This window comes from Musca autumnalis, unplaced genomic scaffold (assembly GCF_047663935.1).
Source record: "Musca autumnalis isolate F117 unplaced genomic scaffold, ASM4766393v1 scaffold_3, whole genome shotgun sequence".
Classification (NCBI taxonomy): domain Eukaryota; kingdom Metazoa; phylum Arthropoda; class Insecta; order Diptera; family Muscidae; genus Musca; species Musca autumnalis.
The window spans coordinates 222,218,264-222,243,698 of NW_027411866.1; the positions used below are offsets into that span (position 1 = coordinate 222,218,264).

The 25,435-nt window shown below is 37.2% G+C and overlaps 1 protein-coding gene across 1 annotated transcript in view; it reads right to left on the reverse strand.

Annotated features, from left to right (window-relative positions):
• The window catches only part of OtopLc (proton channel otopetrin-like c), a 275,886-nt gene that overhangs the window by 14,985 nt on the left and 235,466 nt on the right, over positions 1-25,435 (reverse strand). Inside the window, exons 5-6 of the mRNA XM_073976956.1 lie at positions 11,692-11,788; positions 11,423-11,626 (exon numbers count right to left, since the gene is read on the reverse strand). Of these exons, the coding sequence (XP_073833057.1) occupies positions 11,423-11,626; positions 11,692-11,788 (301 nt within the window). The remainder of the gene's footprint in view (positions 1-11,422; positions 11,627-11,691; positions 11,789-25,435) is intronic.

Below are 25,435 nucleotides of genomic sequence, written 5' to 3' on the forward strand. Positions count from 1 at the left end.
CTGTTTCGTTTGGCGGGTATTAAAGATATGTGTATGTAAAAGAACCGAGCTATAAAACACGAGCTGTACCAGTTGACCGGACACCGATACGCAGTAGGATAAGATTTAAATTTGTCAAAATGCCGCCCTGAGAACAGTTCCAGTGGATCATATATGTACATGAGGAGGCAAATATTCTTCCAGTACAGCAACACAATGAGATGATTTACTTGCTCGGGTGTTACCGTGATAGCCATCCCAATCACTATCTGCTGACTACCGACACACCCAGACATATCAAGAAGGATATAAATGCTCTAGAGACGGAGGTCCAACAATACAGGAGAGAACCTCTAGATCAACAGGCATATCAGGTAGGTTTGAATAGCATTTACACAAATGCAGTTGATAAGGCCATAAGCAAATATAGTGTGAATTATGTCCTCGGAGTACATCCCCCATCTACCGCAGCTGAAAAGCGTCATCTGCCACGACAAACCAGAGTAGTTTTGGCTCAACAACGATCAGGATATTGCAGTCGCCTAAATTCCTATTGGGCGGGAATTTATCGCACCGTGAAAGTCATCTACCCAGTATGCGGTATCGGCCCGCACGACACAAAACACCTTTTCAACAACCCAGCCATATTTCAGCCATTTCGGTGGGATGTTGGGCCCACAACATTCAAAATACCAAAAATGAGGGAGGAACCGTTCTATGGGACCTATATAAAGCTGTATATCCCCTTCTTCTTCTTTATTTGCAAATCCGTTATCCGGATATAAGCGATCATACAATAGAATTTTAAATGTGTTAATATAATTTCATATTTATATTATAATGATTATTCAGGCATAAACAGCTCTCTATTTCTTGCAGCCGAAATCACATTTCCTTCATCTCGGCAGCCTGTCCAGTCTTGGATATTTTTCATCCAGTTCAGTTCTTTTCTACCTCTTCCTCTTTTTCCTTCTATTTTACCTTTTATAATGGTTTGCAGAAACTTATATTTGTCATTTCTCATGAGATGTCCCAGGTATGCAATTTTTCGAGATTTGGCATGTTGTAGCAGTTGTCTTTCTAATCCCATTCTTCTTAGAACCTCCTGGTTTGATACGTGGTCGGTCCAGGGTATCTTTAAAATCCTTCGGTAGACCCATATTTCGAAGGATTCAAGCTTTTTCTCATCGGTAATTTTGATGGTCCACGTCTCAACTGCGTAGAGTAGTACAGACCAGATATAACATTTCACAAATCTGGCTTTTGTTGTGAGGCTTATGTCGTGGTTTGTTAATACTTTTTTATACTTGAAAAAGGCATCTCTGGCCATCTCTATACGTCGTTTAATTTCGTTTGACGAATCCCATTTTTCGTTTAATAATACCCCATGATATGTAAAATTTGTGACTCGTTCAATATTATTATTTTTAATTTTTAGTGTGGTGTTATATTGATCGTTCTTCCTACTCACAACCATGTATTTGGTTTTTTTAATGTTTATTTTTAGGCCATACATTTCGCTCGCACAAGTAACTTTGTCTATGAGCTTTTGTAGACCAGATATACTGTCAGCTATTATTGCAGTGTCATCTGCATAGCGTATGTTGTTGATTATTACACCATGTACTTTTACTCCTATTCGTTCACTTCCAATGGCTTCCTTAAATATTTTCTGGGAATAAATGTTGAACAGCAAGGGGGACAATATGCACCCCTGTCTCACTCCTCTTGATATTTCAATTTCGTCTGTTAGTTCACTGTTTATCTCCATCCGAGCTTTTTGATTCCAATACAAGTTTTTTATGCATCTTATTTCTTTTTCCCCAACTCCAATGTCCTTCAATATTTTGATTAACTTGTCGTGCTGAACGGTGTCAAACGCCTTTTCGTAATCTATGAAGCAGAGGAAAGCATCTTTGTGGACATCTCTGCATTTCTGCACCAGTATCAGCATGGACAGCAAAGCTTCTCTAGTCCCCATGCCTTCTTTGAACCCAAACTGTGAGTCTCCCATAGCTTTTTCACATGCAGGATATATTCTTGTGTGTATTATTCTCAGAAATATTTTAAGAATGTGGCACATAAGGCTAATGAGCCTGTACTCACTGCATTTCCTTGCATTAGACTTCTTTGGCATTGCTACAAAGGTCGATAGTAACCAGTCATGTGGATATTGACCAGTGTCATATACATAATTAAAAAGTTTTACTATTATTGGTATATTGCGTTCATCTACTAGTTTCAGCATTTCGGACGGAATTTGATCAGGTCCTGTCGATTTCTTGTCCTTTAGTGTAATAATTGCTTGTTCTACTTCAGACTCCGTTATTGGATTTCCAGCAATATCAATATTAACGTTTTCATTGCACGATCTGCTTTCATCAGTAAACAATTCTTTAATGTATTCTTTCCAATGGTTTTTTGTTTGTTCCATCTCAAAAATTGGCTGGTTGTTATTATCTAAAAGTGTGGTTTTGATAGATTTTCTATAAATTCCGGCCGCTTCTTTCAATTTTTTATGAAGATTAAAATCATCATGCAAACTTTGTAGATGCTCAATTTCACGACATTTTCTATTTATAAGAGTATTTTTGGCAGCACGGGTTGCTGCTCGAATTTCTTTGTTGACTTCCCAGTATTTCTCATAATCCACATTTTTAAATTTACTGCGTTCTGTTCGAAGCTGCAAAATTTCATCCGTCATCCATTCTTCATTATTTTCTCTAGCACAGTTTCCAAGCGAATTTTCTGTTATTTTGTATATTGTACCTTTCACATTATGCCAAAGAGTTTCCACATCGTTCAAGTCGATTCTCTCAAGTTCCTTATTTAAGTTATCCTTCACTTGGTTTTTAATCATTGGATCATTAAGTTTTTCACAATTAATTCGGAGCCGTTTCTTCTTTTTTTTGAATTGTTGCAAGTTTTGTACGAATGTTCAGCATCAAAAGGTTGTGATCCGATGGCACATCTGCTCCTGGATATGTTGAGCATTTAGTCACGCAGGTCCTATATCTTTTATTAATCATAATATAGTCTATTTGATTACGCACTATATTATTTATGTTATCCTGCGGCGATTTCCAAGTATAAAGCCTTCTAGGATGTAATTGGAATAATGTATTGGCGATAGTAAATCCATTTTCTTGACAGAATTGAATTAATCTGTCACCTCTTTCATTTCGTTCGCCGAGACCAAATCTTCCTGTAACTCTGCATACCTCTTGGCTTCCTACTTTGGCGTTGAAGTCACCTTGGATTATTGTAATTTCATGTGATTTCGTCATTTTTAGCAACTTATTGATTTCATCGTAGAATTTTTCAACCTCGTCTGTGTTTCCATCACATGTCGGAGCGTAAACTTGAATAATGTTTAAGTTAAGTGGTTTTCCTTTTATTTTGACCATCATAGTCCTGTCGGACATTGGAACAAATCCAGCAACAGAACCAGCAACATGTTTGCTAACAATGACACCTACACCTTTTCTGTGTGTCCCTTCCATATTTCCTGAGGAGTATATCGACGCATTTTGGGATTTAAATGTATGACATTCCGTCCACCATGTTTCACTAACGCCTAATATATCAATGTTTAATCTATTCATTTCATTGATGGTATTGTTTAATTTTCCAGACTCATACAAGCTTCGGACATTCCATGTTCCAATGTTTAGAGTTTTCTTGTTTTTACCTCCGGGGATTCTTAGCACCCTCGTTTGGCCGGAGACTGAGGGCCGTGTATTTTGTTCATTGTTCATATTATACAATTTTCCAGGGATAATACATCAGCGGTTTCCCGTTGCCTTCTGATGGGTATATAGTATAGTATATCCCCAACAAAGTCTAAATGCCAAATTTTAGCCATTTCGGTTGGATATTCGGCACAACCTTTTTTCTAGCACACGGTTTTGAGCAGGCCTGGTTTAGACGAAATTCATTTCAAACAATTTGGAGTATTGTGCACGATAACTCTGGAACCAATCAACCAATTGGGCGCGAACTTTTGAACTTAGTGTTATTTTGCCCAGCTTAGATCAAGTTCATAGTGGAGCCATATCGGACAACACCTTATTGTGCATCACCCAAAAAATTTTAAATTTGTCGCCAAAATGGTGCGTATGATTAAGTATTATTCGGACCAAATAGAAGCTGTGTGGACCAGGCCAACACGAAACGCATCTTAATAGATTAATCTATAGAATGGCTCACCCCACTGTATATACTGTTCATTGACTTCAAGAAAGTCTTCGGTACCATCAGACTAACTGTCATATGAGAAGCACTAATGAAAAAGGCAGTACCGCACAAAATAATCCGAATAATAAGAGCAATTTAGGAAGATGCAGAACTCTCAGTTTTTTACAAAGAAAACATAAGCCATGCGTTTCTCACCAACGCGGGTGTAAAGCAAGGATGCCCCCCGTCACCCCTACTGGCCAAAATTGTACTGGATGCAATAATGAATGAAGTGTTGAGAACATGCACAATATTATGCGGATGATATCCATCTTCCCTCTCATAAGTTATCCAACATGCAGTCAAGATTAGAAGCCTTGGACTTGAGATTTACATCAGGAAAACTAAGGCCATGAGAATTAACCACAGCAGCACAGTAAACATCATGCTACAAGGCCAAGCAAATGAGTATGGCAATAGTCTCTGCTATCCAGGAACCACTCATTTCTGCTATACGGCAGTGAAACCTGGGATGTATATTACAGTATCACGCAAATACTACAGGCATTTACAAACAAATAGGATGCAGGATATTCTAGCCCAACACCATGTGTAACATAAGTGAGCTGTGGAACTTAACGAATCAGGGACCCATAAAAGCGCTTTAATGAAATCCCCTACGATCATGAAATCGAGGTCGACCAAGAAACAACTGGCAAAGAACAATAACTCAAGAACTAGGATAAATAAAATAGCCTTATAAGGGAAGATAAAAAAACAACAACAAATTTTAGAGTATGATGGTTATACTTTGTGGAAGCCCTATGCTCCCAAGAGGAGTAACAGGAAAGAAAAAAGGGATACGAGGGGCACTAGAAAACATTCTGGCCTAGGCAGCATGCAGTGTCGCCAGGCGTCATTTGACAGTTTTTTGGTAAGTTTGACCGTTTATAGCCTAAGCATACTCAGGACAGTTTGACATGCGACCATGTGTTGGCTTAATTCAAATGAAGTCTTTGGATCCCCAGTCAGGGCTATACGGAGCATAACACATCAATTCCACGTTTTGTCTGGTCAAAAACGCGCTGGTTTGAATCGGTGTGTGAGATTTCGCATTGTCATGATTCAGAACGATTCGTCTTCTCTTGTTCGTTTTTCGTCGCCACACGGTTAGTTTTGCTGAAGAAACAGGCGACCATTTTCTTCGAATTTCTTCTTCCGTGAACATCTTTCGTTTGATTTGGCTCGCTTTCGAAGGCCCAAACGGTCGATTCCTATTTTGTTTCGGCCTCCTAAGCATAGATTCAAGATTCGCGTCTGTGACGATCTTAAAAATGTCGTTTGAAGCACCGCGATTGTTTTTGTTCACAATGTCTTTGCACAAATCCACAAGAGCCTTTTCTTGAGCGATTGTCCAATTTTGTTGGATCTAGCGAAAAAAAATCCACATTTACGGCCAGGTGTTCATGCAATATCAAATTTTAGTTAGAAATGCCCGAGGATGACTCTATCTCACGGTATATAACATGGCGATCTTGCATTCTCAGTTAACGCATGACTTATTTTTTTCCTAGCACAACGGCCGATATTGGACGACCCTCGTCATAGTAGTTTTTTGGCGAGTGTCGGCCAGTGTTGCCAGTATTGGGGATTTTTCCCCAAAATGGGGATATTTTTTCGAAAATGGGGAACAAAATTTAGGATTGGGGAGCTGGGGATTTGATGGGGAAAAGCCTTACAAATTTGGGGATTTTATGGGGAAAATTTGTGTACAAATCAAAATGCATTTTTATGAAAAAGAAACACAATCGTCAATCTTGTTGTTCTCATCCAGGATAATGTTTTTTGAATATTTGCATTTTGTTGGAACATGATAAAATTAATAAAATATATAACAATTAATATGCCACAAGACGTGTAAGTCAAGTTCCTATGATGGTAGCCGACTGGTTTGTGTACGTCATATGACCTACTGAATTACTTCATATTTTCAAATGATGAGGCAGAAAATGTGATTATTTTTGCTGCCATCTCGGTTTGCAACTTTGACATGACAACACCAAATTTATCTGAGGTTGTGGAAGACACATTTATAAATATTTCGGCTATATAAAACTTCATCGTAGGAGTGTCGTACTATGCGGGCAAAGTTGTTTGAATTCAGCGTTAAGCTGGTCAACAGACTTGATGATTTAAAACAAAATCGGTTTACAAAAATTAAAAATTAAAGTTCTTTTGGAATGTTCACATTCCTAACACTTCTTAATATTTTAAAATCGATAGAGGCAAGGACATTTACATACCGCACTCACTAGCATTGAGTCAAAAGCAATAAATCAAAAACATTACCTAATAGTAGTATGTTTGTGTGTTTGTTTGTTGTTTTGTTTATGTTGGCGACATTTCCTGAGTATTTCAGCCTTGTAAAACTTCTCTATAAAGTGGTGTCGTAATACACGCCGTTCGGACTCGGCGATAAACAGTAGGTCTCATATCATTGAGCTAATATGTATCGGGGTGCACTCACTGATACGAGAGAAGTCTCCCCTGTCCCGTCTGGGATGTTTGTGGAACAATTATTATTATTATTAGTTTTTCATAGTGCTATAGGATGACCCTTTATCGACATACAAAGATTTGTGTACAAACAAAGGTAAACGGAACAGAGGGCGTCCTCGAACATCTTGGAGAATATCAGTTTAAGCAGAATTCCAATCAAAGGGAAACACATGTCCCGAAATAAGACGAATGGCGCAAGACTAAACTGCATTACGTAATTTTGTACACTCTATTTAAGCTCGTATAATAATATATGTATAGTTTTTAAGTTTGCTTGCAATGGCTACTTGCTCCACTTAGGAATACTTTGGAATTAATAAATAGACATCAACTAATATATAATGGTGTTCCAGACCTAGTTCTTTTGTCTCAGCGTGATTTTGTAGAAACGGTCGCCCTAGAGCTTTCAACCTTTATTGCATTTGTCAGGTCTGGAGGTGATTAGCAGTTTTTATCATGTCCGTCCGTTCGTAACGTATAGGTCACATTTATTGTACGATTTAGCTGAAAATTGGTGAATATCATTTTCTCTTCAAATACGCTATATATGCCCGATTTCAATGAAATTTGGAATGTCGGTCTAAAAATAAGATTGCCAAATAATATTGAATTCGGTCGAGATTTGGATATAGCTTTCGGCTATATCCGCTATGCTTGGTTACCAATAACCCAGTGACTGGTTAGCACCACAATTTGTCTTGACAGGTTCCGTCAATTTTGGCTAATCAGGACCTTTGTAAGTTTTATGTTGTAATGTAGCCTTTGGAAGTTTGTTAGAGGCGGATCCTGCTCTGGCTAGTCCGCTTTTTTGTTTGGTATCTAAGGATCGCTTTGGAATCCAAGTAAGAACTACTCTGATCAGACGCCCTAACTTCGCAGGTCTTTATACCCTCAGCATTTATGCTAACGACCCCCATTATGTTTGGACGAAATGTGTTTCAGATAATTTGGAGTCGATTTAGCAATGTCCGTCCGTCTGTCTGTCGGGCTGGTGCGCACAATAACTCTAGAACGGATGAACCGATTTGGCCCAAAATTTGGCTTTCGCAATATTTTCGCAATATCGGTTCACTCCTCCAGGTACCTACCCCACAAAAGTTCAAAAATGTTCGGAAAAATTGTGCGCACGATAACTCTTAAGGAAAGGACCGATTTGATCCATACATTACGCATCCTAATATCTACCAGATATTTGTCCATTCCTTCCGGTACCTCCCTCACAAAATTTCGGATAAATTCACTTTAAGACCTGCTCTAGGATCACTTTGCTTTTTGTTGAAGCAACTTGCATTCGCTGTCTCGATTACGACGGTAAAAGTTTTTTACTGCAGTTTAGGGTCTGTTCGGAGATCCTTTTGCAATTTATACCGATGATGTTCTTTGTGGACCTGTTTACAGCCATATTATATTTTCGGTGGACAGGTCCATGCTTTCTGGCATACTGTATGTCCGATATCTATCGAAAATATATGACTCTCAAAATAAGATCCACTTCCATAATGCACTATGTCATTCCTTTCCTTCCTTCCCAAAACTTTTGAACTTTAATCCTAATGTCCAAAAAGTGGCACAAAATTCAGAAAGACCCTAAATACATTCGATCTGTCCTCAGATGAAAGTTCTAATTTACATAGGCTGAGGGTATATCTCTGTCGGCAAAGCCGACTGATACTTTTTTGCTTGTTTTTTATATTCTTTCACGAAATTTGATGTGACAGTGTCTGATTTCATTGCCAGGAGCGCCACTTGACTTTCGAACAAAAATGCATACTAAGCTTGATGTATGATGTTGTAAAGGTGTATTACGCTACAGTCCCTAGGTAATCTTGTAGATGTAGCTATGTTTGAACCCGAGCCGAAACTACAATTTACCTTAGAGCTGCCTGTGTATACCTTGATGTCGTAACCCGTTTGTGCTTCCATTCTTTCCTGCTTCGAAATTATACTTTAAAATTTACCAAAAACAAAAAGAAATTTGATTTAAAAGGGTTTATCAAATGTCATTGCAGGAGTGCAGCAATCAGTAGTAATTGCTATTTTTTTCTGTAGTTTGTGAAGCACGGAGATATGTCCGTAGGCTCTATCTCTCCACATTCCTATAGCACAAAGCTTTGAAGCATTACAATCCGCACTTGCTTTGATGTGTATAGCTATTGGCAGAATATGAATCATTATATTGAGGGCTTTAGCCGGACAAGTCCGCATTTCCACCACGATGCCTTCGGATCATTGTATACTGTATAGTTTTTCTTTTCCACATTTGTCCACGATACTAGTGCGACATGTGTAGTATGCAACAGTTATTTTATGAGCACGGAACATCGTGTTGTATTTGCTGTGATCTTATGCATACTTTTTAACTTCGTTTCCTGGATTCACCCCTAGGCCACTTATTGTGGCTCAAGTACCCAGTGATTTCGGGGTTCCGTTTATGATGTCACCCAGTACGGACGAAAACATACCAGAAAGAATTACAACATAGCCCCATTTTCACCCAACCACCTTAATCCCCATTTGGTCAAGTTTGTTTAAGATTTCTTTAATGACAAGGAGCCAAAGCAGTAACGATCTCATCCCACTCTATGAAGTTCCTCGATTTATGTGCTTTGACAGCATGCTATTTCCCAGTGTGCCATTACTGACACTACTCTGCAGCATGATGGTTATCCATCCAGCTACGAATGAAAGGTTCCATGACGAAGTTATATAGCGGTTGTTCAGAATGACGGCTGATATATTGTTTGTTCTTTAAGGACTTCTCAATAGCTTCGTGTGGGGCTATGTCTGTCGAGCGCGCTCTAAGGTAAGCGAGTTCACTAGAAGATATGTTGTTTGAGTCCTCATTTTTTTTCTCGAATATGCATCTCGAGCGTTTCAAGCAGAAATGATGAAAGGCTTATGGATCTAAAGTCTTTATCATTTTAGTGACTACGTTTCCCTTTACAACTCTCTCGTTGCTACGTATTTGAGGGATAGACATTTACTGTAGATGTGTCACAGTAGGTTTTAATCCCATTGAATTGCATAATGAAACGAAGCGAAACATTGCTGTTGTAATGAGCAATGCGAGAACTATCCGAAATAAAATTTATCCGCGAACCCATTCAAACCTGGTCTTAGGACTAAAGGTTTAAGTGGAAGAAGTGGATTTTTGGAAGAATATTACTTTGGGCAAAATGGAGGGCTCACTTTAAAGACTATGGACCATTATTATGTTTGTTCTTTTGCGGATTTGAAAACGCAAAATAAACCAAATTGTAGGCTTTAAAAATATAATTTTTACATTGAAAGTTAATGCCAAGAAGCTCCTTTTTGAAATTCAATCATCACTTTTAACTTTAAGTTAACCGGAACACTATAAATCTGTTTGGTAAATCCAAACTATAACAAAAGAAGACTTATAATAATGGGGGTATAGTTGTTAACAGTATAAACATACTTCAGACGAGGACTACCAGCTTTCAAACCGATCCTAGACATGTCTCTAAACTGCAAATTTGCGAACAATTTTGATTTACTGTATTGTGTTATCCAAAGGTGTGTACCGATTATTTAGTGTGAATGAAATATGCACAATAGTCGAACCAATGCCAATCATCGTTTCGATAGTTACCGTGCCCACCAGGCACTCTATTTGGTCACTGTTGATTTTTTAGAGCATTTCGACCCTTATGTCTGGAAGCATGGACTTGCCCACGAATATCATTATATCGCTGTAAACAGGACCACAAAAAGTACTTCCGGTAAAAATTTGAAAACGATTCTTGGAGAGCCCTTAAACTGCGCATAAGAAACAATTTTTAACTTTTTGTGATGGAGGTACCCGAAAATGTTTTCCAATATAGACCTTCTTGGAACCTGATGTACGTTTGGAAGAAATTTTACGATGTCCAAAGTTTCGACCAAATTGGGAGATTAATTCGTACGTTTTCGTGCTCAGTCATTTGAGTTGGAGCCGGCAGGGTTATTTAGAGCTATTGGGACATCATATCAGGAAGTATAAACTTGTCCCCGAAAAAAATGTACTGTCGTAAGAGGGGCCACCCAAATAATTTCATTGTGATCCGAGAAGTGTTCCTAAATTGCACTTGTGTCATACATTTTGAAAATTTGTGTGGGAGGTATTCGAAGGAGTGGCCGATATAGTCCATATTCGATCTGTTAGAGTTACACTGTTTTATTAAATATATTCTGACACCGAAGTGTGATTGAAGATAAAAAAAGAGAAGAAACCACTCTTGTACGAATTTCAAACACCCATTTTTGCCGAACACCTACACCAAAAGAATAAATCTCACAAAAAATTTCAAGATTCTAGTTTCAGTTATTTCGTACTATACTAACTTTAGTTAAGTACCAAAGTGCCATTTTATGATTATGGGACACGGAAACATATATTTAGTCTTAAATGTTGTATATTTCCTTTTAGTTAATAGGTAATAGTCTATCAACCCCATGGTCCATGGGCATTATTCATATCATAATCTTCATTGTATAGAATAAAAATATATTCATGTATGAGTTCCATTAGAAAAACCAAGCTATTCATTAAAAACAATTTTTCTCTTGCACTCAAAAGCATCGCACAAACAATTGAGAAAACTTTTTACTATAAAATTTATTACTACACCATTCATAAATCTTTTGCAAACTCCAACAATAGAACAAAAACACCACATCAACAATATACAATTTACTTTCCACTTACCTACAGCTCCCATACGTAAATAGAAGCTACCATAATGATGCTGACGCCCCAATGGAGATAATAGAGAGGGTCGTCTCGCTGAGGATATAGCCGGTGGCATACGTTTATTACGATGTGTTGATGTACTATCTGATGTATCTGATTCATCCATACTTTCTGATGCACTGGTGGAACGGGTCTTTGCCGAAAGTTTTGTGGGTGATGCTGAAAGGGAAATTCGATAGAAATTAGTTATATTTAGGAATTTGGAGATAATCGATTTTTGTTACCTATATTGGTAGGAATTTTTGGTCTTCCCCATAGCAGTGTGGCATACATAAACAGTAGGAATATCATACTACCAATGTATAGATATAAATAATACACCTGGAGAAGAGAAAGAAAAGAGAGAACATAATGATGATGACTTAATGTGTGGGAAAATTGCACTCGAGTGAAATATAATACTTGTAAAATTTTTGTCATAGTATGTGTGGTAGTTGTTTGTGTGGTTAGTATTGTGGAAGTCACATATTAAAATGTTAAATTGTTAGAACTTAGAAACTGATGTCAGAATATTGTGCGTGAGGTTTAACATGTTAATGCCTAAAGAAAAATTGGTAGAAAGGACAAATCATCTCCGCAACTTAATATTGTATAGGGGAATAATTTCAAAGAGCCATCCCGAAACGGTTTCTATTAAAAATGGATGTCGGTATTTTCGATTTTCCAAAAGTCGACTTACATTTTTAAACATAGCACTCATAAGTCTGTCGACAGCTAAATACCCTCAGCTAAAGACTGTACAAAAACCAGTAACAGGTTTGGTGGACTTAAATGAAATACTCTCTATTAAAATTAAGTGATTACCTGAAGGAAAAAACACTGAAAACTTTACTGCGAAAGCTGTGTATAGGAATGGCATAAATTTTAGTACATTTCGGCCCCCATATTACAGGAAGTATTGGCTTTCGCAACCAAAAATATTATGTTGTACTCATGATCACAACTACTACCCGCTGTTAATATTTCAACACGATCCTAGATGTGATCTAGATTAAAGCCCAAAAGTGTTGAACTTTTGTGCTAAAGGTACTTAATGGGATGGACAGACATTAGTACAAATCTAATTTTGGCCAAGCAGCCACATTAAGTTGTCATCGTAGGATTTTTTCGGTTTTTGCAACATGTCATCTATGATGGACATACCCAGCAAAAAGAGTTATTACCTAGTAATGGCTTTATTCAGTAAGTTTTGACAGCAATAACTACTTATAAATTGGCCGTAAAATTCATTTTTTATATGTTTTTTAAACAATCGTTCTATTTTTAGAACAATTGAGGTGATTTGGTAATTTTGTTAACAAAAACTCCCTTGCCGACGGTGAGCTTTGAACATAAAACCATAGGATTTGTAGTCGGACACACGCGCTCTGTGACACCGTACTCATTACTTAGTAACGAGTAAAGTAAGTAGTTATGTGTAAACCATTATATACATATGTACCGCCTGAAGTAATGACATGTGCCTACCAAATGTTTGCTGGGTATCCAGGTATCCCCCAACAGCATCAGCACACATCGGTCGTCCCTGCTTTAATTTCTGGAAATGCAAATTAATGGCAATAGACATCGAGGTAAGATCGACTTTATAAATCGAAGGAATATAATGGTCTCGACGGCGCAGTAAACCAAGCTCAACTGAAGCTTACAGCGTTGTGATGGTTGCAACGTACTGAGGAAGAATCTCACCAGAACTGGAGGTGGAGGATTATCTTTCCTTTTGCACCAGTCTCTTCAGTTCAGATCTATCTAGGCTTGAACCTGGATTTAATGACCCGTACTTGGATTGGTTGGAGGTAGCAGTCAGTTGTGGAACTGTAACCAAGGTTATATGCCCAACAATGGTCCGCTTTTCGAAGGTTTCACATCATAATCTGTGGCATTAGGTCCAAGGTAATGACCAAAGTGTTGCAGCTCTAGCTAAGCACATTGATAGTTCTACATTTTGCGCGGTCTTTTGCGCGGACACAAGACGTCATCTGACCCGTCGTTTCTCTTGAATGAGACTATCTCTCTATAATCCATAAGCAGACCATCCGTCAGCAGACCGTCCGACTTGGGAAAGCTAATTGGCCTAGTTTCAGAGAGTTCACCAATCCCCACTTCATAAAACTGCCCAACCCCTCTGATGTTCGGTAGCAGAAAGCACATTCCGAGACATTGTCACTACTGGAACCGCTCGCTATATATGTACCTGCTGGTCGAATAACCGAAATGAGACCAAAATTCCCAGAAGAGGCGGCGCTATAGCACATGCGGAACAAGTGGCTCGATCATCTGATCCGATGCAATCTTGAACCCGGAAAAAGTGAATTGTTAAGTTCATTTCGAACCCTGGAAAGATTTAAGGTAGGGTCTCAATCAGTGCCCAAGTTATTTTAATCGACAATATGTCGTGTATTCTGGGAATGTCATAGCAAAGAGAAGAGTACAACATCGCATTAGATCTCTTCCTGCCAAGAAGGAACCACCCTAATTTACAGTGGAAGATGTTGCAAATGACATTAGGAGCGCTAAATCATCCAAAGTGACGGTATCTCCATGTTAATTATGAAAAAGCTGCATGAGCTGGGAGTTGAGTATCTCACCAAAGTTCTTAATCTGTGGCTAGACACCCACATTGTTCCCGACATCTGGGAAGTGGGCAGGAGGATCCGGCTACTGAAGACAGCCAAGTATGCCAATATAGGTGTATCGTACAGACCGATTTCGTTTTTTCGCCCGTAGTAAAGACTGTTGAGACTTTATTCCTCTCCAGCATCGGAAATATCTATGCAGTTGCCTATCATCAACATGGGTTCCGCAGGAAGTATAGCAATACAATAGCGAGGACTCAACCAGAACAAGCCGTGCAATAAGACAATGTTATTAGCTTTCGGATTATCAGATTGTTTTGGAAGCAGAACGGACTCATCCAACAACAGAACAGATAGTTCTTGGAAGGATGACAATGCAGCATCAGCGAGCAAAAGGAACCATAATCCAACAGGCACTGCAAGATGCTTTGTTATAAGCTGAAATCTGTTGTTCCACAAAGTACTCGTAGCAACGGTGTGCCATCAGTTTTCCGCTGAAGGCATTGGAATCCCAAGCCCATGTCAATCAGGAATTCAGGTGAAGGAGTACTTGGTAAGCACGATTAATCTGGAAAAGTGGAGCATGCACTTTGACGAGAAACACCTTGAGAGCTTTGAATATCATACCATGGTGCTCATGAATAAACCTATAGAATTTAGTTGAAGGATTTCAGAATGTGTTAGATGTGTTCAAGCTGTGGGGATTAATTTTAATGATGAACACCAACTAAATGACCATCGTTGTAGTTCGACTGCAGTAAATGTACGAAGAGAAAAGTCACCAAAAGTCCATGATCAGGATCATGTGCTGGATACAGTTCTTCGCGTTGTCATAAAATATGAGCTCGATCATCAAACATAGAGTACTTCTTTGTGCAGGATTTGATGAGAAATATGCTCAATGAAGACAACATGAAGTTTCTATTCCGTCACTTCACTCAGAAAAGTGAAATCTCTATTGTGAAGTTTAAACAGATCGCAAACATCTGCAATGCACGTTGTAACTCTTGTGCCATTATGTTTCTTCTTGAGTTTATTATGATACCTTAAAACCGGAACCGGTTGCGTAAAAAGCTGTTCATTTACTCTTACTCAAGGGCTGATCACTGGTTCAGTAGTCAATTGTTCTGCGCTGATGGATTTCGAAAAACTAACTGTAATTCTGAATGACTACTCAAAAGCTCTATAATGCTTGACGACCCACTAGAACAAGTTAAAAAGTATCAGTCTGTCTGAATTTAACCGTTCCGCTATGGGCAATATAGAATCGAATACCGGCTATGCAACCAAAATTTTTTTCTCCAATAATTATTGAAGGAATTCTGAACAACAATGTGGCAAAGTGTACATTGGTACAACAAAAAGGAGCCTAAGCACAAGAATATCCGAGCACAACAACGATATACAAAAGAAGAAGCAAACTACAGCTTTAGCGCAACATTGTCTTGAAAGCAACCATACAGCTGATCTTGACAATGTAAACATACTAGACAAAGAAAGAATAGAGAATAAGAGATTCACGTTAGAGGGCTTACGGATACAGCAGAAAATGGAACACGCAATAAATAGAAAAAAAAGACAAGGATAACACAAACTCAATGTATACCTTGGCAATTTTTTAGTTGTGTTTTACCTAACAGCTGTGATACGTCGTTTTTAAGAAACCATTGTGATATTTACATTTAATCGTAATTATTTTTGCATTTATTTTAGTTTAATTGTTGTGTCGTAAAAACTTTTACACTAACTTGACGAATTTAAATGTTAAAACTTGACGAAAGAGTATATGTAAGTAAAGCTTTTCTTAACAAGTACAAAAGTATCAGTCGGCTTTGCCGACAGAGATATACCCTCAGCCTGTGTATATTGAAACAATTTTTTTTGCAAAATACGTATGCATTTAGGGGGTTTTAAAAATTTTGGGCAGTTGAACCGACAAAAATGTTGATTAAGATAAAAGATCAAAAGTTTTGCGGAGGAGATACTTAAAGGAATGGATCGACATTGACCGTTATGGAAGTGGATCTCCAGCCACAACATATGGTGCCATAGAGGTTTTTACACTCTTCGGACTGTTTGCTCATGAAGTATGGACTTGCCCCTAAAAACGTTTACCATCGTAATTGGGTTAGCAAATGCAAGTTGCTTAAACAAAAATCAAAGTGATTCGATATTAGATCTTAAAGTGAACTTGTCCGAAATTTTGTGTGGGAGGTACCGGATGGAGTGGACAAATATAGTCCATATTTGAACCTGATCTATATCTGGTAGATATATTAGGATGTGTAAAGTATACACCAATTCAGCCACCCCCTTCAAGAATTACATAGGGGTTTTTTGCAACTTTCAGGCTATTTTCTCAAGAAGTATGGACTTGCCCCTGATGAAACTTGTACCGTCGCATGGAGGGCAGTGACTACAAGTTGCTAAAACAAAAATCAAAGCGATTCGAGAGATGGCCCTAAACTGAACTTTTCCAAAATTTTGTGTGGGAGGTACCCAAAGGAGGGGGACCGATTGAGTCCATATTGAAACCTTATTTAAGTATACAGTACACATTTCACGGTGGGCAAAGTATGGACCAAATCGGTTACTCCCTCCAAGAGTTATCGTTCGCACAAATTTTCCGAACATTTTCGAACTTTTGTGGGGGGGTCTAAAACCATTATTTCGATGCGGCACATTTTGCCCGTATGAAAGTGTAGCATAAATGTTAAGGGTATAAAAATAAGGTGAAAACAAATGTATAAATTGTAATCTTTACTCTGTATCTGTTGTTGCCAGATTTAATAAATTATCCCTGAAGATGTTGGGAAACACCAACGAAACGTCGGATAAAAAATGAAATAAAATAATCTTTATTTTTCATTAACAAACAAGGACCTTAAAGCCCAATAAGACAAAGTCTTAAAAATTAAAATTATTGAGGACGTTTTCAGATTTTGTTGCCCTTTTTGAACGTATGAACTTGCCGACAAACATATATGTATATCTGGATTTAAGCTTAAAAGTGTTGCTAAGGAGGTAACTGAAGGAAAGCATCAACGTAGTCCATTTTGAAAGTGGATCTTATTTTGGTAGTCATTTCCTTTCGATAGGTATCTTTGGATCACTACGTTAGGAAGCATGAACTTGTCCACGAAAAACATTATACCGCTGTAGACAGGACCACAAGCAGTAGCATCGGTATAATGTTCCAAAGGATATTAAAACTATAATACATTTAAACAAAAATGTTGAACTTTTGTGGATGAGGTACCAGAAAGAGTAGACTGATATGGCTTCGAACTTAAACTAAATATTACGAAGGCAACATTTTAGACCAGATCGGCTGATCCATTCGAACGATATCGTGCGCCACTACACATATTGTTATAGGGTTTTTTACACCTTTCGGGTTGTTTTGTCAGGAAGTATGGACTTACCGCTGAAAAAACTTTTACAGTCTTAATGCGGGAGCGAATACAAGTTGTTGCAATAAACAAGTAAAAAAGTATCAGTCGGCTTTGCCGACAGAGATATACCCTCAGTCTGTGTGAATCTACGGATAGATCGAATATATTTAGGGTATTTCCAGAATTTTGTGGCCCTTTTGGTCATTTGAACTTGCCGACAACAATGTGGATTACGATTAAAATTCAAAAGTGTTGCTGATGAGGTACCTAAAAGAATGGACCGACTTGATCCATTATGGAAGTGGATCTAATTTTGGGAGTCGTATGTTTTCGATAGATATCGTGTCCACTAGTCATTTCGGTGGGTCTTCGTATAACTTTTGGACCAGTATGCCAGGAAGCATCGACTTGTCCACGGAAAACATAATATCGCCGTACAGAGAACCACAACGAACAGCTTCGGTTCGGTTCGGTTCTCCAGCCACTACATATGGTGCCATAGGGGTTTGTTGCATCTTTCGGGCTGCATTCTCAAGAACTATGGATTTGCCTTTAAAAAAAAGAATGTAAGTTGCTTTAAAAAAATCAAATTAAGTCGAGAGCAGGTCTTAAAGTGAACTAATTCGAAAACTTGTGTGAGTGGTACCAAAAAGGAGTGGACGAATATAGTCCGTATTCGATCATAATCTATATCTGGTACATATATTAGGGTGTGTAAAGTATGGAACAAATCGGTAGCTCCCTTCAAGGGTTATCGTGGGGGATGTACCTGAAGGAGTGGACCTATATGACTTATCTTCGAACTTAAACTATGTTTGGACAAAATATTAGGAAATTTTGGACCGAATCGGCAGATCCGTTCGAGAGTTATCTTGCGCTTCAACCACTGCAGGCAGTGTCATAAGGTTTTTTGCACCTTTCAGGCTATTTTCTTAGGAATTATGAACTTGCCCCTGATGAAACTCCCACCGTCGTATGGGGGGTAGTGAATACATGTTGTTACAACCAAAATGTAAGCGATTCGAGAGCAGGTCCTAAACTGAACTTATCCGTGTGGGAGGTACCCGAAGGAGTGGATCGATTGAGTACATATTGAATTTCATATAAGCATGGTAGAAGATTTACTATGTGTAAATGGTATGCACACCCGCCTTGCACACATAAGGTCGTGGGTTCGATTTCCCGGCCAGCAACATCAAAACACTCTTCAACGGTGGCAAAATACCCCTCAGTAATGTTGGCGACATTTCCTGAGTATTTCAGCCATGTAAAACTTCTCTACAAAAGTGGTGTCTTAGACACGCCGTTCGGACTCGGCGATAAACTGTAGGTCCCATATCATTGAGCTAATATGAATCGGGGTGCACTCATTGATATGAGAGAAGTCTCCCTTGTCCCTTATGGGATGTTTGTGGAACAATTATTATATTATAAAGTATGGTCCAAATCGGTTAGTCCCGTCAAAAGTTATTGTGCGCACAAATTTTCCGAACATTTTCGAACTTTGGACAAAATATTACGAAGTTTGGACAAAAATTTTGGACCGAATCGTTTGATCCGTACGAGAGTTATCGTGCGCTCTAGCCACAGACGGCCCGACATGGCTAAATCAACTCCAATTTGTCTGAAACGGATTTCGTCCCGTTATCATAAACAACCTAATAGTTGATCGGGTAATAATTTCAAAGAGTCATCCCTACACAAGTCCATTAAAAAATCGTTGGGAGGAGTTACTGGATTTTTCGATTTTCTTTATGTGCAAAATTCGACGTAGAACACATTTTCCTTTCATTCACATTTTCGAATATAATACTTCTTTAGAACATCCTACCTACAAATTATGCAGCCCTAAAAGTACATCAGTATATCTATGTTTGGCGGTCTATGTTTTATGTTCTAAATGAATTTTAAGTAAGACATTAAGAGATGATAAATGTAAATAAGATAAATTGATTCTTCCTCATTTGCATAAATGACCCAAAGACCGTAACTGGTAGAAAAACATAAATTATATGCTTAAAATTATATTTTGAATAAGAATTAAGAAAAGTTGTTTTTGGGGAAAATTAAAAAGTTGTTTTTTAACAGGGAACAGAAAATATGCATTACCACCCCGTACCCCAAAACCCATACCAAACAGCATTCAAAAGTGGTGGAATGAAACAGAGCAAAGGATGTTTGTTTTTATTCCTTGGCACCGGAAATTAATGAACCAAAAAACCGTAAAATCAATTTTCGAAAATGGCAGCAGACAATGTCAGAAATTTGTATGCCTGTCATAAACGACATACTCGAAAGAAAAAGCAACATCACAACGTTAAGTAGGTAGACGACTTACATTTTATACTCGGCGAATGATAATCACAATTACCAGCATCGCTGCAGATATCAATGATGATAAGCTGATGTTGTATTTTAAAGTAATTTTTGCTGCTGTTGTTGGTGCTACACACGGTTACATGGTTGTGCTACCTTGTTTTTGGGTGGGAGTTCCACTTCTTGATTTTTGCCTGCAACAAGGATTGTTCCTCTTCGTACCAACAGCATGTTTTCGATGTTTTCGGCTGCTACAGGCAAATGTCATGTTCAATTGCTTACAACATTAACTTTTCGTTCGTTTCGTTCAGCAACATATTTCAAAGTATGTCCCCAAACTGTCTGTATGTTTCCCGTTTATTCGTTCGTTCTTTGGTTGCTTCATTCATTTGTTCATTCTGTCTATCAGACTGAGTGACTGACGGTGTTGCCTCGTGATATCGTCTGATGCTTGATGTTGATGATGTTATTTTCCATTTGTCGCCAAAAAAATTAACAAACATTTGTTCAAGCTGCCTGTAGTGAAGTTATTTTTTGGGGGCTTAAAGGGAGGTGCAACATGTGGGTTATAGAGTGCTGAAAATTGAGGTAATATTTTCTAGAGAACCCTACTAGCAATTTAAATTTTGCGATTTTAGAGGAACCGAAAATCGACTTTTAGGTGGTACGAGTATTAGTATATTAAAAATCCAAAGTGAAACAAATGGAGCTAATTTGTTAGAAACTTTTGACCTTTTCATTGATACCAGTCATGTTTCTGTATATAGTCAGATTACTGAGCAATATCATAAATAAACACGACTCTCACTATTGTAATTGTTTCTAATGTACCGTAACCACCAGACAACGAAGCGACGATTTATTCGGCGGCGGCGGCTCCCTGCCATTATTGTCGGCGGCGGCTGAGTTTCGGCGTATTATGAATATGAATCAAAAACCAAATATGCAATCAATAACAGATTATGGAAAACTGAAAAATATTCAATATTTTGACAAATTTATTTTATTTATATATGCCCTGTTCATATCGTAGTAAAAAATAGTAGCTTCTTGCAGGTTCTGGAACAGAGCATATATAAATAAAATAAATTTGTCAAAATATTGAATAAAAGGGTCCTTCTTGAAAGTTCCTTAGGAAAAACATAAATAAATTTTTAAAATTAACCACACTACAGGTCGGTACTAGAGTTCCATTGCGACGATAGTGAGATTACGAAGAGTAAAAAATGACCGGACAATATTTAGTTCATAAAGTGTATCTACATATTTGTCTGTATATTATGGACAATCCCAGCAAAAAATTCATTTCAAGGCTATTTTGCCAGAAATATATAGTTATTTGTGGGAACATATGTATGTATGTCCGATGACGTAGCCAGCAACGGCCCTTACAGGCTTTAACATCTCATCTTTGTTTCTCTTTTTAATCTCAAGTGGTCTCTGACCGTCTGTGGTGTCACCTGGGAAACTGCCTATAACATCCGTTAAAGGAACTAAGTGAAGTAAGTTGGTCGGAGGTTAAAACATCTGGTCTCCAGCTTCACCCCGGTAAATGAAAGACTTGTTGCAATACGGATTAAAGCTAATTTCTTCAACATCAGCTTTATTCGCACTCAATATGACTTTAACAGATACTCGGTCCTCAGTTAAAATCAGAAAGAACCTCTCTAAACAGTTCAGTACCAAAAGAGGTTAAATACAAGCACACAGCTTTACGTGTGATCCCTTCAACATCCTGCTGAAAACGCTTATACGAGATGCCCGTGGAAGATATCGGAAAACGCGGTATTCTAAATTGGAAAACAAAACAACAAATAGAGAGGAAGGCAAATCTTTTCTTAGTTCGGTTTATACAGAAAAAAGACACCACAAAATTTTGATTAAAAGTTTCATCGCCATATTTTTGTCGAATGTCGATAAAATATTACAAACATATTGGTAAAATATTTATTTAACATGAAAATGCTACTAAAAAGCGACCGATAAACGATTTCAAACAAATAATTCATTGAAATTTGTTTAACCCCCATTATTGCAAATCTTCTTTTGTTATAGTTTGGATTTACCGAACAGATTTATAGCGTTCCGGTTAACTTAAAGTTAAAAGTGATGATTGAATTCCAAGGGGGAGCTTCTTTCAACTTAACTTTTAACTTTCAATGTAAAAATTATATTTTTAATGCCTCCAAATTGGTTTATTTTGCGTTTTCTAATTCATCAGAACACATAAATAAAAGAACACAAATAATAATAACCCTAAGTGTATTAACCAATATTTGTTGTTATAATGGTTTTCAACGCTTGTCACATGTTCTCGCTTTCAAGAGCGAGAGAAAATAACTTTTTATGGCATAGAAAGATTTTCCGCCACAGCAATGTGCTGTGTATTGTTGCTATGTTTATGTCAAAACATGGGTATGATATTTTTACGGCATGGAGGGAACGCACAGTGGAAAAAAATACCGATCTAGCGCGCCAAAAGTCAAAAAAATCACATACGTCAATTTAAAAATTATTATTGCAGTATTAATCTAAGGTGTCCACAGAATGCAACGGCTATTAAAATAATTTATTTTGCATCAGTCTAAGCGGAATAACGGTCCATTTTTGGTTGAATTTTTTGAACTACTTTTCATAATATAGTTTAGTAGTAAATTTATGATCGTCGCATGCACTCTTCCTACAAAGTAATTTTAAAGCTTTACTGAATTTAACATTTCGTGAAGCAGGTGATTTAAAAAATATTGAATATAAGATGTTATTTATTGCAACTCGGATTTTACACTTAAAACATGTGACATCCGATTTATTTTTCCAAATTGTGCACTTTGTTAAAGTTATTACTAAGGAGTGTTAAGGGATGGCGAGTAGATTTTTTATTTTATTTTTAGAACACATAGATCTTAACCAATTTGTAAAATTTTAGCTGCAACAAACTGCAACATTTTATTTTATTACTATTTTTATTAATAGTATTTTTTATGTAAAAATGCTGAAATTAGGGCGGTATCTTTCTATGGCGGCCATATCAATGCGTGTACCTGTGCCGAAAATTCACCGTCAGAATATTTTATACCACCAACGATGACTAAATGTCAACTTTCAGCTATTTCGGTTGGATAATGTGGCTAAAACCTCAAAAATTACCGAAATCGGTGGTACCGGCCTATGGGGGCTATATGAAAACGTGGACCTATACCGAAAATGTTTATAGGAGTGTATCCATAACCCCCACGGAGACCAAATACCAAGTCCTAGCCGTTTCGGTTGGATAATGTGGTACAAATCTTTAAAATACCGAAAATCGATAGGTACCATTCCCGGTAAAAATACAAATTTACCAAATATATTAATAAATGAATAAAATTGTCAATTTATAGCTGTTAATATCGAATTTATGGACAAACATGCAATAAAACATAGATTTTTACTTTTGGCGCGCTAAATCGTTACTTTTTTCCACTGTGGAACGTGTGTGTGGCGATTAGTTTAATTATCTACCTGTTGCACCGGTGAGAAAACAAAAACGAGGGAAAGAAAAAATGTTTTGTTCTGTTTCGATAAAGCAAGAAATTATTTTTTAATCAACAGTTTGGTGGAAGTTTGTTTAAGACGTTCGCTGTGATCAGATCGAAAAGTGTGAAAATAAATCAGGGTTAATGTGTAAATAATGGTGATTATACATTTTATGATTAAAACCAAGTTTTATAATTGAATCCAAAAATCAGAACAAGGTGTAGGGGAATACTTTATTGGACAAAGAAGCAATCGCACAGTAATACTATTTATACCCTACACCACTATGTGGGGAGGGAATTATAAGTTGGTTTTGGCCAAAAAGTTTGTAACGCATCGAAATAATGGTCGTAGACCCATACTTATATATAACAAAATGAATGTCTCGACGAGCTGAGTCGATCTGACTATGTGTGGATCGTCACCAAATTTTGTGTGTTGATGGGGGTCCCGGAGGGAAAGAAGTTCTGATTTTGGTGATGGCCGAATAATATTCAGGGGTAGGAATGGGCAAAAAATTTACTTGGAGAAAAATTCAACGTTTTATTCCAAAGCAAATATTTCAGCGTCTATCCAAAAACAAAACCTGACAATGAAAGTACAAAATATTACCTTTCTAACGATGTAAAGTAAATTGTCGTAGGTGGTCAAACAACGAATATATAGTCGCTAATGAGACCCAACTATTAATTTTTGCAATTTTAATTATAATCACGAATATCACAGCTTTTTTAGGTGACTCTCTAAAAGCAAAGCCTGACTATGAAAGTAGAAAATCCCATCTTTACAATGATGTGATGGTCGGGTAATGTTCAGAAGCCGGAATGTGCAAAAAACTGCTATTCTTATGCGAATATCTCCGCTTCTAGTAAGAGTATTCAAAAGGGAAAGTCCATCAATGGAAGAAGATAAGATAAAAGAAAAGATAAGAAAAAGGCGATCAGTTTCACCAATTGTTAGTTTGTGAACTTTAATTTCTGAGGCGGATAATTCTGCTTTCCTGAGCTTTAATTTAATATAAAATGTGGCATTGATGGTAAAGCACCAGCGTTATTGCAAAAGACGCTAAGCTATCCCAATTTTAATATTTTTAAGTTTTACTTTTAATTGCAAATACCTATGATTCTATTTGGTGTATTTATGGAAAATGCTAATCAAGAAGACCAGCAATGTTTTCAATCAGTACCAAGGAGATTGTCGACAGAAGTCAAATATAAAATTGATTTTAAAGCGGATCAACTTTTAATATTAGAATTTATCTTATGTACATATTTTATTTTAATACTTTACGTATACGTTTTCACTAATTCAATTAATATTACGAAACATATCCTTAAATATTTGAATTAAACAGCTAAAAATGCAACCATGTACATATTTTGTAAATAGTACTTTTAATTACATCTTTGATCTTAGTACCATTTTGTACAACTAATACTATTCGTGTCTCATCCTAAGCACTTAAGTAAATCGAAATCTCAATAAAATCGCTCTCATTCTTTAGCTAGAGCTGAAGGCTTAACATCAATACCACGCTTGCCCAAGTTGATGGACCTAGATCTTTTGCTGGAAATAATAGCTAAATGGAGAGTCAAGTACCATTTTAAATTAATTTCGTTGTTCTATTCTTCTTTAATTTTTAAATATTTTGGTTCAGCTAGCCCGAGGCCAGGGTGGATGATAACTTTAGTATCTCCCTAATAGATATGCTAACCAGATAAAATATTATGGCCAGGGGTAGTTGTGTAGGGTACCCCATAGTCGGCCCCGTCCCGACTATAGCCTTTGCTGACTTGTTTATATATTTGAAATTGATGATTGATGATTTTTAATTTAACAAGAGACTTTGTTCTATTTCATAACTAACGAGAAGCGTTCAACGAGATTCCGGTCCTTTATATTTAAAATAGTTTTATTTGATTTCTTCTATTTAAATTATTACTTTTGTTATAAATTGTTCCATTCCGTTTTTCCTTCATTTGTTATTTCTTGTACGATTAATATTGTGTATGTACCTAGCGTCTGTTGTTGCTTTTCTGTTTGGCATTTCTATACATACAAAGAAGCAAATGTGTATGTATCTATCTTTTTGTGGCTTTTGGGTTTGTAGTTTGTAGTTGTAGTTAACAAAAAAATCAACAAAATATTTGTAAATATGAACATATTTT